At 42.6% G+C, this 15,759-nt stretch overlaps 1 protein-coding gene across 3 annotated transcripts in view; it reads right to left on the bottom strand.

The window, feature by feature from the left end:
* EPSTI1 (epithelial stromal interaction 1) overlaps positions 1-15,759 on the bottom strand; it is a 97,737-nt gene that overhangs the window by 38,581 nt on the left and 43,397 nt on the right. For all 3 annotated transcript variants that reach the window (XM_042926514.1, XM_042926425.1, XM_042926530.1), the window contains exon 7: positions 6,945-7,038. In XM_042926514.1, coding sequence (XP_042782448.1) covers positions 6,945-7,038 — 94 coding nt within the window. The remainder of the gene's footprint in view (positions 1-6,944; positions 7,039-15,759) is intronic.

The following is a 15,759-nucleotide window of genomic DNA, read 5'->3' as shown; positions in this document are numbered from 1 at the left end:
GTTCCTGAGTTCAAGCCCTGCGTCGGGCTCTGTGCTGACAGCTTAGAGCCTGGAACCTACTTCAGATTCTGTTTCTCCCTCTCTCTGCCCCCCTTCTCAAAAATAAACATTAAAAAATTTTTTTTAATTATGCTAAACAGAAGAGAAAATGAAACAAGCTCTACATTCAGAAACCAAGAGACATCTGTATTCTCAGACAAAAATCTATGAAGACAAAGTAGATGAAGAAATGGTAAGTGACTAAGAGGAAAAGAGAAAAACAGGAGGTGTTCTGGTAGGGATGTAGGATACCCACAAGAAGCCAATATTCTCCACAGAACAACATGAGGGCCCAAGACATGCATGGAACAGCTATCAAGGATGACAGATGGATGATAGGAAAGTACCTACGCCAGCTCCCACCCTGAGAATTCAGGCGCTAATTCTCCCAACCCAGACAGTAAATCAGAAGTGTATTCTCTGGATAAACTAAATCGGACACACCTAGCACAGAAGGTCACAGTGGTTACACCCAGGTTGAGAATGAAAGGCCTGTATAAAATGCTGCATACTAAGTGGTGAGCCTCTGGGCCCCCTTCTCTGAAGACGTCTTCTGCTCCCCGCACGGTTCCTTCCGAGAGCTAGAAGGGGATATTGCATCCATGAAACAAAAACAGGTTGCTATTTTTTACAAATTCTTTTTACAGAGAAAAAAGAAGTTCTGAAAATAAAAAGATCTTCCCTCCCCTCACAAAAATGTGACCAGTAAAATATTTAGGAGATACTCAAGAAAATGTGTGAGAAAACAGAAAAAAATATACATGTATGTACACACACACACACACACACACACACACACGTCTCTACCCCAGTTCCTGGAACATAGCTCCTCAAACTTTTGTGATTTCCTAGGCCGTCAGGGCAGTAGGAGCATCTTTCGTTCGAATGAGGCTCACTGGGTGCGCTCCTGAATGGGAACTGGTCACCAGAAAGACTAAGCCACAATTAGAAGCTTGGAATTTCCAGACCCAACCATCCCCTCCAATCCTCCAGAGAGGGGAAAGGGGATGGATATGGAGTTAATAATTGATCTTGCCTGTGTGAAGAAGCCTTCACAAAATCCCAAAAGTACTTGAGGGTGGGGAATTTCCAGTTAAGTGAATACATTCACACTGCGAGGGTCACCATATCCCAACTCACAGGGACAGAAGCACCTGCATTCAGGACACTCCCAGACCTTGCTCTAGGTATCTCTTCATCTTGCTGTTCATTTGTATCCTTTATCATATCCTCTAGTAAACTGGTAAATGTAAAAGTTTCCCCAAGTTCTGTGAGTCACTCTAGCAAATTAATGGAACCCAGGAGGGGGTCATGGGAACCCCCAATTTGTAGCCATATTAGACAGAAGTTGTGGGTAACCTGGGGACCTACTACTTGTAATTTGGCATCTTAAGGGGAGAGCAGGGTTGCGGGTCCCTTTACCTTGGGAACCTCCAGATAGACAGTGTCAGAACTGAATTAAATTGTAGGATCCCCAGCTGGCGTCGCAGAATTACTCAGGGTAAAGCAAGTCCCCCCACATCTGTTGTCAGAAGTGTGCATGTGGTAGTCATGTGAGAGGAAAGGAGACACTCAGTGGGGAAAGGACTGGGTTTTTTTTTTTTCTAACCCAATATGCCAAGAAGTAGAAAAAAATGTCAGAGATAAATTAAAGGAGAAAAAAAATTTTTTTTCACAAAAATGAAGATAAATCCAGGAGGCCTAGGATTTCAGTAAGAATTCCTTAGAGAAAATGAAGAGAAATAAATCAAAGAAATAACACAAGAAAATCACCTAGAACTAGAAATGAGTTTCCAGACTGAAAATGAATATTAATGACCCTCATACTAAGGCACGTCATTATGAAATTACAGAATACCAGAAAAAAGAAGAAGATACTAAAATATTTCCAGGGGAAGCAAGGAAAAGCCCTTATATATAAGGACTGAAATTCAGAGGGCCTTGGATTTCTCAAGAACAAATACGCGAAAGTAGAATAGAAAGGCCTTCAAAATTCTGAAGGAAAATGATTCCCAATTTGGATTACTTACCAGCAAATTACAAGCTAAGTGTGTGGGCTGAATAAAGATACCTTCAGATATGCAATGACCTGACCATACATCTTCTCCTGGGAAGCTACTAAATAATATGCTCCATCAAAACAAGGAAATAAAACAAGAAAATAGAAGACAGAAGGCCTAGAAATCAGGGGACCCAACATAGGAAAGCAGTAAGAACAATTCCCAAGATGACTTTAAAACAATGATTCTCATCCTAGGCTGCACATTAGAATTACCGGGGGAGCTTTAAAAGCCCTGAAGCCCAGGCCACAATACAGCAGGATCTCTGGGGGTACGACCCAGGCATCAGTGAATTTTAAAGTCCCCCAGATGATTCCGATGTGTAGAGGAGGTTGAGAACCATTCTGTGAAAGCAAAGTCCCAGAACAACCGCTGTGTGGGAGGCCAAATGAACCACCAGCCAGGTTAAGGCAGAAGAGGGATGTTTCCAGAAGGGAAAGAAATCCGAAACTGACAAGTTACCTGACAGACACAAGACGGAAAACTGTATGGAAATCTGCATCAGAGACACTTTGTGGAACGGTCACAAAATCTGAAGGAAGCCAGTCAAACGTTCAGAGGAAACCAAGCAAATGTTAAAGCAAAAATTTTAAGAAGTCGTAACAGAAAGAAACGGTGAAGTATACTAACTGGCTTGGCAGTGAGAAAAAAATTCATGTAGTCATGACAGTAAGAGAAAGCCTGAAATACTGAATAATTAGGGGAATGGAGGGGAAGGCATACATTAACAAGACCTGAACTTGGTTAGCCAAGCAACAGCAATACATACATTGAAAGGCACGTGGATCCACATAACAAAGAAACCGCTTAGGCGAGTGTGGTGGGAGGAATAATGGCCCCCCCAAAGATGCCCACTTCCCAATCCCTGGAAGCTGGGAACGTCACCTTATCTAGCAAAGGTGACTTTGCAGAAATTGAGGATTCTGAGATGGAAAAGGACCCCGGATGATCCGGGTGGAATCACAAGGGTCCTTGTAAGAGGAAGGCAAGAAAGCCAAAGAGCAGGAAGAAGGCGGCACGAGGAGGAGGGCAGAGGTTGGACGCAGCCACATGCCAGGGGGCGAGAGTGCCCGCAGCCAAGGAGAGCTAGGAGAGGCAAGGGACAGGTTCCTCTCTAGAGTCTCGAGAAGAAGCCAGCCTTGCTGACACCTTGATTTTACCCCCTTCATACTCATTCCAGACTTCTGACTTCCACATCTATAAGACAATACATCTGTGCTGTGTTGAGCCACTAAGTCCTTAGCAATTTGTTGCACCAGCGATGGAAAATTGTTTTATTGAGCCATAACTGACATGACATTATATTAGTTTCAGGTGTACAACATAATGATTCAACGTTCGTGTGTGCTGCAAAATGATCACGGCAATAAGTCTAGTTAGTATCCGTTACCACACGTAGTTACAAAAGTGTTTTTCTTGTGATGGACCTTTTAAGATCTCTCTTAGCAACTTCCAAATACGCAGTACGGTATTGTTAACTGTGGCCACAGGCTGTGCATTACATCGCCAGGCCTTATTTTATTTTATTTATTTAAAAAAAATTTTTTTTAACATTTATTTATTTTTGAGACAGAGAGAGAGCATGAACAGGGGAGGGTCAGAGAAAGAGGGAGACACAGAATCTGAAACAGGCTCCAGGCTCTGAGCTGTCAGCACAGAGCCTGACGCGGGGCTCGAACCCACGGACCGCGAGATCATGACCTGAACCGAAGTCGGACGCTTAACTGACTGAGCCACCCAGGCGCCCCCAGGCCTTATTTTATAAGCAATGGGAAATTAATACACAGAGTTTAAAATACTGGGAGCGGGAGTGAGATTAAAGGAGTGCAAGGGACACAGGCCTTCAAGTGTTGGCTTTTTTTGAAAAAACATGTGGCATGTGGATAAAAATTAAACCATCCGCACGAGGAGTTCCAAGCAGAAGTGAGAGGAAATGGCTGGAAAGGCACAAGCTATAGAGCAGCGCTCCGCAGACATTAATGTGTGCACAAGTCGCCACAGACCGTGTTAAAATTCAGCTTCATACTCAGGACTGGAGTGGCGCCTGAGCTTCATCTACACCCCTCTAGGCTCCCGGGTGAGGCCCACACTACTGATCCATGGACCCTACTTAGAGCAGCCAAGACCTAGATTCTACATACAGAAAGGAGTCGTGAGGGAAGGGAGGAAGGCAGAGGGCAGAAAGGGTTCTGTGCTCAAGCTAAGACATTCTGACTTTATCCTTGAAGATACAGGGAGCCACGGGCAGTGGAACAACCGGATGAGATGTTTTTAAACGACTATTCGCTGTAGAGGAGGCGGCAAGAGGCAACAAAGCAGACTGGAAACCATTTAGTGTACAACCAGAAATATTCAATGATTATGACTGAGGAAGGCGGCCTATTTTCTGGCACTTCTCACAGGCACACACACAGTACAGAGAACTGTATCAATCCATGTGTAAGTAAACACTGTAAGTATCTTTGGTCTGAAGTTCTCTTCCGTATCGCTTAAAGGAATATTCTTGCCGTCTTTTCCACTGATGTAATTATAGACTATGTATTAAATTCCCAGCTGCCCATGGAAGATCCACACGTAAATAAATGTAATAAGAACAACTTTCTCTGAGAAGGTACATTATGTGAGAATTAAATTTTTTAAAAAAAACTTGAAAGCTTGTAGCTTATCACACCCCCATAGAAATGGGGGTCACACAGCGTTGACATTCTATACATTGACCACAGTTAAGGCAAACTACAGGTGTCTTCCTTCCATGTTACAAAAGTGCATTGTAAAGGCGTGTCATTCCTAAAGCATTAGAAATGGTTCTGCAAAGCATTCTCAGAGGAATTCTACGCAGATGGATTAGACAGAAGAAGAGTACAATATTGGTAAAAAAAAAAAAAGTCACTTAAATATATTGAACACCAACAAATTATTAATAGTTTGCTGTCGAAATGGGAGCAGCTATTGAATGCAGTTCATAAAGAATCATCCTGGGTCCAATGCTGTTCCATATTTTCTATTAATAGCTCTGAGGATCTTGTGACTAATGCACTAATCAATCCACAGAAAATGCAGTCCTGGGAGACATTAGTCATGTTATGGACAATATTAAAATTCAGGATGATCTTGTTAAATTGAAGAAACAAACCAAAATCAATAGGCCAGGCACACACGTTCTGCCGGGTGTTTCGTAGGATTCGGGAAGCCTTCAAACAGAGTCAAGACCATCCTGGCAGCCAAGCACCCAGTTGATAAAGTTATCCAATTCCTGTCTTCTCTCCCTCCCTCACGGCCACAGGGTATCTGGACAGACGTCAAGGACTGTCCCTACACAGGATTTAGCTCTCTACCTACAGTTTTCAAGTCTGTCCTTTCATGCCCTGCAGTGAGAGAAGAGAGGACAGATGTGACAGGACCCATGGCAAATCTTAGACTTTGGAGCACCACCTTAGAAGTGGGGGACGAGGGTGGGGGGAGGAACATTTAAACATTTGTAAGTAAGAGTACAATGAACTTATCCCAAGGAGTGTCATAATAGCTTCTTGACATGTTAAATCATGGTCACTAAAGCACACACTTTTAAAAACTTAAACCCATCCTTTCTTTCAGCTACAACCATTTCCAGAGGCATCCTGAATTATACTTACTTTGTTGTCCCCAGTTAACCAGTCAATAAGCAAGGCCCTGCCAACTTCACCTTTTATTTTTTTTAATATAATTTATTGTCAAATTGGTTTCCATACAACACCCGGCGCTCACCCAACAGGTGCCCTCCTCAATGCCCATCACCCACTTTCCCCTCTCCCCCAGCCCCCATCTCCCCTTAGTTGGTTCTCAGTTCTTAGGAGTCTCTTATGGTTTTTTCCCCCTTCCCCTCCCCCATGGTCTTCTGTTAAGTTTCTCAAGATCCACATATGAGTGAAAACATACAGTATCTGCCTTTCCCTGACTGACTTATTTCACTTAGCATAATACCCTCCAGTTCCATCCACGGTGCTGCAAATGGCCAGATTTCATTCTTCCTCGTTGCCAAGTAGTATTCCATTGTATACATAAACCACATCTACTTTATCCATCCGTCAGTTGATGGACATGTAGGCTCTTTCCATTCACCTTTTAAATGGTTCTCTGACCTGTGCTCTCATCTCCATCCTCCCATCCACTGCCCTATTTCATGTCTTTATCATTCCTTACCTGGACTAACGCAGAGCCTCTCAGAGGCCTCTCTGCCTCTCCATTCCCTCAGAGCCATCCTTCACATGGTTACCAGTGTGACCCCACTAAAATACAAACCTGACTTTGAACCTTCCCTGTTTGAAAAGTTTTAGTGCCTTCAGCACTCACAGAATGAGGTCCAAGATCTCCAATGGAGCATACAAATTTCTGCAGTGGTATTCTGCTGGCTTCCCATGTGAGGTATTTCTGGATGTCTTGATGTCTGGGGGACACCTCTAGCATGTTGTGCCCACATCCTGCAGTACCCACGGCAGCCCAGACAATGAACTGTCCCACCCAAATTACAGTCCTTCCAGGCAGAAACTGTATGCACTTGGTAGACCTTACGTAACCTTACGTAAACATAAAATTTGGAGGATAGATAAATGGATGGATGACTGGATGAGATCAAAGGCTTTTCAAAGGGTGGTGTTTAGTCCAGGTGCCCGTAATGTAGATAACCAAGTGCAAGCATTGTTTTATAGCTCAAGGAAGCAACAGCTGAAGTTAAGTTTCAGACCAGGTCCATCTGCCTTTAGTTCCAGCCATCTATTATACACAGCTCACTCTGTGCCCTTAGCCTTCATTCACCAAATGCCTCTTTATAAAGTACCAGACAGCAACCCTGCATGGCCTCCCACTTACCCAAGTTGAAGACTGTGGGTCATGAAGAGCCTTTTGACAGGTACTTCTGTCTGGCGACTCTGTGTCCAGTCTGCTCAGGAACTCCGCAGTTTTGCTAGCAGGGACACAAACAGGTGTTAGGGCCTTCATAAAAACAGAAATATCATCACTTATCGTGCCTCTGGATACTAGCCAAGACATTCACTGGGTGATGACTTAAAGTGTCCTGGGTAGAACAAAAGGTTAGTGTGAGAACAAGGTCGCGTAGAAAACCAAAATAAAACGCTACCATAAGACCGCCTTGTTGAAGAACATTCATCTGAAAAGTATAAAATTAGGTTTGTGGCATGTGAAACTGGGATTTCATTTTTATCTCCTTGACATGGAGATAAATGCACCCTCAGATTCTACAGTGTGGGGTCCTAACTTCCCGTCTCAGTATTTAAAGCCTGACATTCAGACCGCATGATAGAGCCGTGGCACGTTGGGTCCCCTGTGAGACCGCATTCCACGCTGGTTTCCTGTGGCCCTTTGCCTGCTTTCTCCTCTCGTTGCCCTCATGGCTTTGGCTGCTCTCGGGATACAGGCCCTCCAATCCTGTAACTCTTAACCACATATGGATCGTGGAGCCCCTATGGGATTCTGAAAGCAGTTATGGCCCCTTACACAGACACATGCACACATACACACCTTCGCATTTGATTTGTACCTTCCATGGAAGGTAAGAAATGCTGCTGGTTCTGGCCTGCATTTCCGACATCTCTTGTTAGCTCAGAAAGATTGGCCGAGAAATAGCCTCAGTTTTAAGAAGGTCTTTGTTTTTCCCTTAAAAACCCCAAACCATCACCCCAATTTCTCCTCTCACCTATGTCAAGCAGAGAACACTAGAATTGTTCCCTAGACCTCATTTCAGACTTCCCCATTTGGCCTACCACTGATCTCCGTTTCTTTGTCCTTTCCCCATGTAATTTGTGGGATTTTTCCCCCCTTATTTCCGATGCACAACCAAATACTTCATTCATGGAGGCCTAATGCATATTGCACCAGCCTCTTGCAGCCCTCTCACTGCCTGCCTCCTTCCCTCAGTTACCCCTCTTCTTCCCCCCTGATATTTTAGTCCTCAACTTGTCAAGCACTTAAGATACGGACACCCAAAAACGCATCAATGGTCTGGTAAAAATAAATGGTATCCAGTGGAGGAAAATCAAAACAAGGAATTCAAAACTAAACAGGGATGCCAACATCACTTCAAATAATTACTTAGATAGAACATGGCATTTGAACAAGGTCAGAAGCTTGAGCTGGGAAAGGAAGAGCAAAAAGGTAAGCGACGTACATCACCCTGAGAAACATAAGGCTTCGGCACTGGAGACAAACAGCCTCTCCATTTGTCTAGGATTGCTTATCTTGCCCAGAATAGACAAGGAGACTAATGAAGTCTCAGAGCCTGGAAGCTGCCCCACTGTCTGGGGCTTTATGAAGTCATCAGTCAAAAGTGTTCAAAGAAGAGAGTTGCCAGAAGTTTGGATGAGATTTCTGAATATCCTGAGTTCAGACCTAGGAAAAGCGGTGAAAAAGAAACACTGCGATAAACAAGGAAAGAACCTCAGACCAAGTTGACGGGCAGCCCCACGTTGTGTTCTGACAGTGGTTTCTTACCTGCAGGTGCCTAGGACAAAACTGCCTGCGTAGCCAACCACTAGCCCTGGCCCTTCTACCAATTATCACTGCCCCACTTATGCCACAGGATTAAATCATAATGACAGGGCCACAGGACTGCTACAGGAATTCAAGTACGGGTCTGTGGAGAATGTGGATTATTCCCAAAGATGAACCATATTGACAAGCCACGTTCCAAGTTACTAAACTAACTGACTGGTATTTCTCAACTGTCAGTATAGGCCTAGGTATAGAATGTAATTTCCATATGTTGACTAAACTGACCTGGGATACTTGTAGGCAATTATGGTCACATTTAATAAAAATAAAATACAGAAGAACCTTCTTGAGGGCAAAAGTGGGCGAATCTCAGAGTGCCTGGGTGGCTCAGTCGGTGAAGCATCCTACTTCAGCTCAGGTCATGATCTCATGGTCGGTGAGTTCGAGCCCCACGTCGGGCTCTGTGCTGACAGCTCAGGGCCTAGAGCTTGCTTCAGATTCTGTGTCTCCCTCTCTCTCTCTGCCCCTCCCCCCAGGAGAATCTCCTGGTGGGAAGTCCAACAAGACTGAGAACCCTGACTGCAGCACTAGGTCACCTTTCCCTTGGGAGTTTCTTGCTCTTTGTCATCCCTGTGACTCTGCCACCTATAGAAGGGATGACCCTTTTTTGTTCATCATTCTGACATAAGCATAAATACAGGACTCCTTCCTTTACTCTCCACAGAGTGGATGAACCAATTAAGTCAGACTTGGTTTAGAAGATTTAGTTCACTCACATCCAACTTAAGATCTTCAAGGGTACTTTGTGTTTGTTGTTAGGGTGATTCCCATAGTTTATCCTAACCTCACTTCCATGCAATTCAGATGCAGCAGAGACTGCTAAATGTCCATCAAATTCATGTTCTCTTATTCTAGTGACACAACTTGACTACATACCCTGGCCTCCCTTTCAGTTAAGGTTGGCCACGGGGTTGAGTCTTGACCAATAGACTGTGAAAGGAAGTGATGCACACCCCTTCCAGGACTAATTACAAACTTCTTACACATGCACCTCCATATGTTTTTCTCTTTCTGGCTGGCTGGAGTAAAGACAACCCCCAACACAAACCCAGAAGTTGTATATTGAAGGTAGGAGAGCCCATATGGCTTGGTGCCTGAATATCTGAGTGGAGAGGGCCTCCACCCAAACTTGTTCACCCATTCCTTAAATGAGCAAGAAAAAAAACAACATAGTATTCAAACTATTCTATACTTTAAAGTCTGTCACAACCCCTAGACTACCCTAATAACATAAGAAATATGTACAACACAGCTAAGGAAACAATCAGCAAGACTAAAAGGCAACCGACAGAATGGGAGAAGATATTTGCAAAGGACATATCAGATAAAGGGTTAGTATCCAAAATCTATAAATAAATTATCACCTCAACACCCAAAAGACAAATAATCCAGTGAAGAAATGGGCAAAAGACATGAATAGACACTTCTCCAAAGAAGACATCCAGATGGCCAACCGACACATGAAAAAAATGCTCCACATCACTCATCATCGGGGAAATACAAGTCAAAACCACAATGAGATACCACCTCACTCCTGTCAGAATGGCTAACATTAACAAGTCAGGCAACAACAGATGTTGGCGAGGATGCAGAGGAAAAGGATCTCTTTTGCATTGTTGGTGGGAATGCAAGCTGGTGCAGCCACTCTGGAAAACAGTATGGAGGTTCCTTAAAAAACTAAAATAGAACTACCCTATGACCCAGCAATTGCACTACTAGGTATTTATCCAAGGGATACAAGTGTGTTGCTTTGAAGGACACATGCACCCCAATGTTTATAGCAGCACTATCAACAATGGTCAAAGTATGGAAAGAGCCCAAATGTCCATTGATGGATGAATGGATAAGGAAGATGTGGTGTGTGTATATATTTATATATACACACACACATATATGTATATATGTATATATGTATACATATATATGTATATATATAGTAATACTCCATTGTGTATATGTGTGTATATATGTGTGTGTGTATATATATATGTATATGTGTGTGTGTATATATATATATGTATATATATATATATTGTAATACTCCACTGTGTATATGTGTGTATATGTGTGTGTGTGTATATATATATGTGTATATATATAGTGTAATACTCCATTGTGTATATGTGTGTATATATGTGTGTGTATATGTGTGTGTGTGTGTGTGTGTACACACATATATACACACATATACACAATGGAGTATTACCCGGCAATCAAAAAGAATGAAATCTTGACATTTGCAACTATGTGGATGGGACTGGAGGGTATTTTGCTAAGTGAAATTAGTCAGAGAAAGACAAATATCATATGATTTCACTCATATGAGGACTTTAAGAGACAAAACAGATGAACATAAGGGAAGGGAAACAAAAATAATATAAAAACAGGGAGGGGGACAAAACAGAAGAGACTCATAAATATGGAGAACACACTGAGGGTTTTGGAGGGGTTGTGGGAGGGGGGCTGGGCTAAATGGGTAAGGGGCACTAAGGAATCTACTCCTGAAATCATTGTTGCACTATATGCTAATTTGGATGTAAATTAAAAACAAAAATTAAGAAAAGAAATATGTACAAGAGAATCATTTCTCAATTAAGTGATCAATTCCAAAAGTGTAAGAGGCAGCCAAGAAGAGTTGAGGAAGATGAGAAACAAGGATTCTCAAGGATTCAGCTAAACAGCTATTTCAGAACTTTAGTCAGGGGAGGGGAAGGTGGGAAAGGGGCTTCCTTCTGGAGCTGTCTTCCTGTTAGGCCTAGGAGCTACCTAGGCTCAGAGCATAAAAAAGCATGAACCTTCCAAATACTGGGGAGGGTGTCTTACAAAACTGGTCCTCTTATAAATTGCTAATGGAAGGGAAAATTGGTGTTACCACTTCAGGGAGTAATTTGACAGTGCTTAGTAGAGATGAGTATGTGCATAATGCCTAGGTACCAACTCTAGAGAAACTCTTGCATAGGTATTTAAAGACACCTGAACAAGGTCATTTAATCCAGCACTGCTGTAAGAGTCCCAGATATAGAATTTAAAAAAAAGGTGGGGGGGGCAGCGCCTGGGTGGCTCAGTCAGTTAAGCGTCTGACTTGGGCTCAGGTCCTGATCTCACAGCCCGGTTATCAGGCTCTGTGCTGACAACTCAGAGCCTGGAGTCTGCTTAGGATTCTGTGTCTCCCTCCCTTTCTGCTCCCTTCCCTGCTAGTGCTCTGTCTCTCACTCTCAAAGATAAATAAAACATTAAAAAAAGAGAGAGAGAGAGAGAGAGAGAGAGAGTCCCAGAGATAGAAAGAAGATGTGGAGTGGGGGCGAGGGGAAGATGAGAATGGAAAGGAAGAAGAGAATGAACTAGATCTACATCAAGAATCGATACGGTGAAATCTCAAAAAACAGTATCCAGTTGGGGTGCGGGGCGGGGGGGGCGGGGGAGGAGTTGTAAAGGTATGAGACAGTGATCAAAGTATCTGAAGGACATAAAACAACAGTCTGTACCTTGTGTGGATTCACATATATGTAATAAAATTGGAACAATGTACATGATGAGAAAAAGAAAAGCAGCCCAAGATATTTAGGAACTGTTCTGACACATCTTAATCTCAATGTTATTACAAACTAATCCGATGTTTACAGCTAAGCCATGTTGTTCTACTGATGGACATAAATGGTCCCACAGAATATCCACTTTACCCAAGTAGACCTCACAAATTACCAAATATCCCCCATCTTGCTAAATGAATGCAGACTTCCTTACCAATTACAGTGTCATAGTCATCTAGGCTGTCCTCCCTATAGGTAACATTTAGTGAGACATCCAATCACAGAATTGTCCCCACATGCTGACAACACACAATCTAGAGCAATCTCCTGCTTCTTTAGACCCTTCCCCAAATTACCTAACTGAAACCTAAATCCTCATCAGTTATTTCTAACACTCTTACTGAGATATCCCTCCATTTCTTACAGTGTGTGTTTTCCCTATTTTCTTTTTTAGTTGTTTGTTTTTGGGAGAGAGAGAACACAGGTAGAAGAGGGGCAGAGAGAGAGAGAGAGGAAGACACAGAATCCGAAGCAGGCTCCAGGCTCTGAGCTGTCAGCACAGAGCCAGACGTGGCGTTTGAACCTATGAGACATGAGATCATGACCTGAGCTGAAGTCTGACACTTAACCGACTGAGCCACCCAGGTGTCCCATGTTTTCCTTTTTTGTAATAAACCCATAATGTTCAACTACAGGTATGTCCCTGCTGGTCTTCTGCTGAAGGGCACTGACAAATGTTACACACCAGAACACTGTTGCTGTTAGAGAAAAAATGGAGGGAAGGGATGAGAGTGAAAGGGTAACTAACACTTTAGCCATCACTATACCATTTAATTTCTTTTTTAAAAATGAAACAAATGTAGGCAAAATCGTAAGTGTGACCTTAGTGATTGATACATATTTTCTGTGATTTTGCAATGCTTCTCAAAGAGAGAAAAAGCATACACACTATTGTGGTGCTTATGGGGAAAAGTTTTGCAGATACCATTCTGGATTCCTTAGAGCAATAATTTCCAAAATGCCAACGGGAAGACCCACGTGTGGCTGACACCATAAGAACCATCTACGCTGCTTCTTGTTAAGCCCTGGACTCAAGACTTAAACTTTCCAATTCAGCATGTCTGGTATCGGATCCGGGAACCCGTGTTTCTCAAAAGCACCCCTGGTGATCTTGGGATCTACTATAGAGGTACCGATGGATATTTAATATGCGTAATTCTCTGAGGTCCACATGATTCTGACTTAATGATTAAATCATGCTATCACACACATTTGGAAACACAATCTTAGCGTGTCTTAGGAATCCTTCTCTAGGAGGACTAACAATACATTCTTCCTGTCTTTCACAATAGCTTCACAAACCTGAACTTGGCCACTGTGAGGTTTAGGTGAGCAAGTAATCATTCTTACATTCACATACGCATTTGCGCCAGCAACAAATTCTTCCTCAGTCTCTGCTTTGTGCTTAGTAATATGGGTTATCGAATAAACTAAACTGAGATGGTTTTGACTGAGTCAGTTTCATATAAGTGGGTGTGAACAAAAAACATTCATATACTTATAAGCACTCAAAGCTAAAATCAGTGGGGAAAAGTTTGAGGATAACAGGATATTAGAATAGTCTTAAAGTATTTCACCCAACTACAAAATATCAATTACAAAGGGAAAAAAAACAATTAACTTTACAGTGGAGACCACCCTGACCAAATAATGAAAGTTAGTATCACTAGTAATGAGGACATCAACATCATATACCCTCTTGATAGGATGCTCCAAGGACACAGGATCACCTCTTAGTATGCTGAAAATTAAAACCTCAATCTTATCATAAGAAAATATCAGATAAACCCAAATTAGAGGTACATTCTACAAAGTAACTAACCAGTACTGACTGAAAGTGTCAAGGTCATGAAACATAAGGCAAAAATGAGGCACTGTCACAGACTAGAGGAAACTAAAGAGTCATGACCATTAATTATATTATGTGATCCTGAATCAGATCCTAAAATAGAAAAAAGAACATTGAGGAGAAATTGGTGAAATCCTAATAAAGCCTGTAGTTTATTGTGTCAATCTTAATTGCCTAGTTTGATAAATGTACTATGGTTTATACAAGATATTAACATTAGGGGAAGCTAGAAAGTCTCAGTGCAAAACTCTGTATTATGTATTATATAACCTTTCTCTAAGCTGAAAATTATTTCAAAAGAAAAAAAAAAAGGAATCTCCCTCAGCTCTCTTCCTTACCTGAAACCAAGAGAAGACAAAACCTAAAGACAGCATTTGCCTCCTAGTTCCCTAAATGGAGGCATCTTATTTCTCATACATTTTCCTCAGTGCCTGGAAGGGGGGTGGGAACACAGGCCTCTTCTTTGCTCCTCATGTTACTTCAGACAATTACTTCTCCCTCCATCACTTGCAAAAAAAAAAAGTCTGTTCCGGTTAGTGCCCTTGACATCAGTATACCCTACATTCTTCTCCCCTCTTTGCTATTACACACTCCAAACCATCTGGTCCGAAGCATCTCTCATTCATCACGACCAGGCTTCCTCCCCATCTCAACTACTGTTGGAGACATGGATGTCCCGGATCTCCTCCTTGCCTTCCAGCTCCCAGGCTCCACTTTTTATTTTCTCATCTCCAACACCTCTTCAGTCTGCCTCAGCCACACTCCTAGAGTCCTACCCTAAACTCTACCGTCATGAACAAGTATCCTCCCTCCAACAGAAGAACTGACAAACACCACTCTTGGACAGAACTTTCTATCATTCCGTGTTCTTGGCACAAACATCGTCACTCCAACAATTTTCTGGGATTTCCAAGCCATCATTCCTCCCTTTTTCTCACCATCAGTTCTTACCCATCTCTATTTATTGTGCAGCTTAGAGCCCACAGTGCATTTTTACAATCTTTCCTTTACAAATGTCTTTGACACTCTAAGATAAAGTCAACCATCTGCTTTCTCTGCATGGGCACCAGAGCAAGTGAATCAAACTTGGGGAAAAATAACCTATCAGGTGTTTGGGGATGGTAGACATGCAGGAGGATGGGGGCAGGAGTGTAGACAGACTTCACATGAAATTCATGAATACAGACATCACTCTGACCAGAGCCAACACCAACTCCTGCCTGGACTACCGCCATAATGTTGTCTCTAGCTTCTCCATTTCCATTCTTGCCTCCTCAAATCTATTCTTGACACAGCAAACAGTAATCACTTCTTTAAAAACAATAAAACAGCTTCTGAAGGTTTGCTCCTGTAGCTTAAATAAAACCCAAACTATGTGCCATGGCCTGCATGATTTCTCTGGCTCCTATCAATCTTGTCAACTTCATGATCTCTCTTCCCCCACTTCAACCCAAATATATCAGCTTCCTTTCCGAATATACTGGGTGCTGCTCCCGCAGCCTAGGACCCACTTCCCTGGTTCTCAGCAGGACTTGTTCCTTTCTCATCCCTCCACTCAACTGTCATTTTCTCAGAGATGCAGGTCTCCCCTACATTCTCCCCTCCCAGTTTCAGTATTCTTGATCACTGGTAGAGATCATTATCTTCCCCTATGTTCTCTCATAGGAATTATAGTCTG

The sequence above is a fragment of the Panthera leo genome, chromosome A1 (assembly GCF_018350215.1).
Source record: "Panthera leo isolate Ple1 chromosome A1, P.leo_Ple1_pat1.1, whole genome shotgun sequence".
Taxonomy (NCBI): Eukaryota; Metazoa; Chordata; class Mammalia; order Carnivora; family Felidae; genus Panthera; species Panthera leo.
Note: the sequence above shows the minus strand (reverse complement) of the source record. Positions and strands in the feature narration are given on the sequence as shown.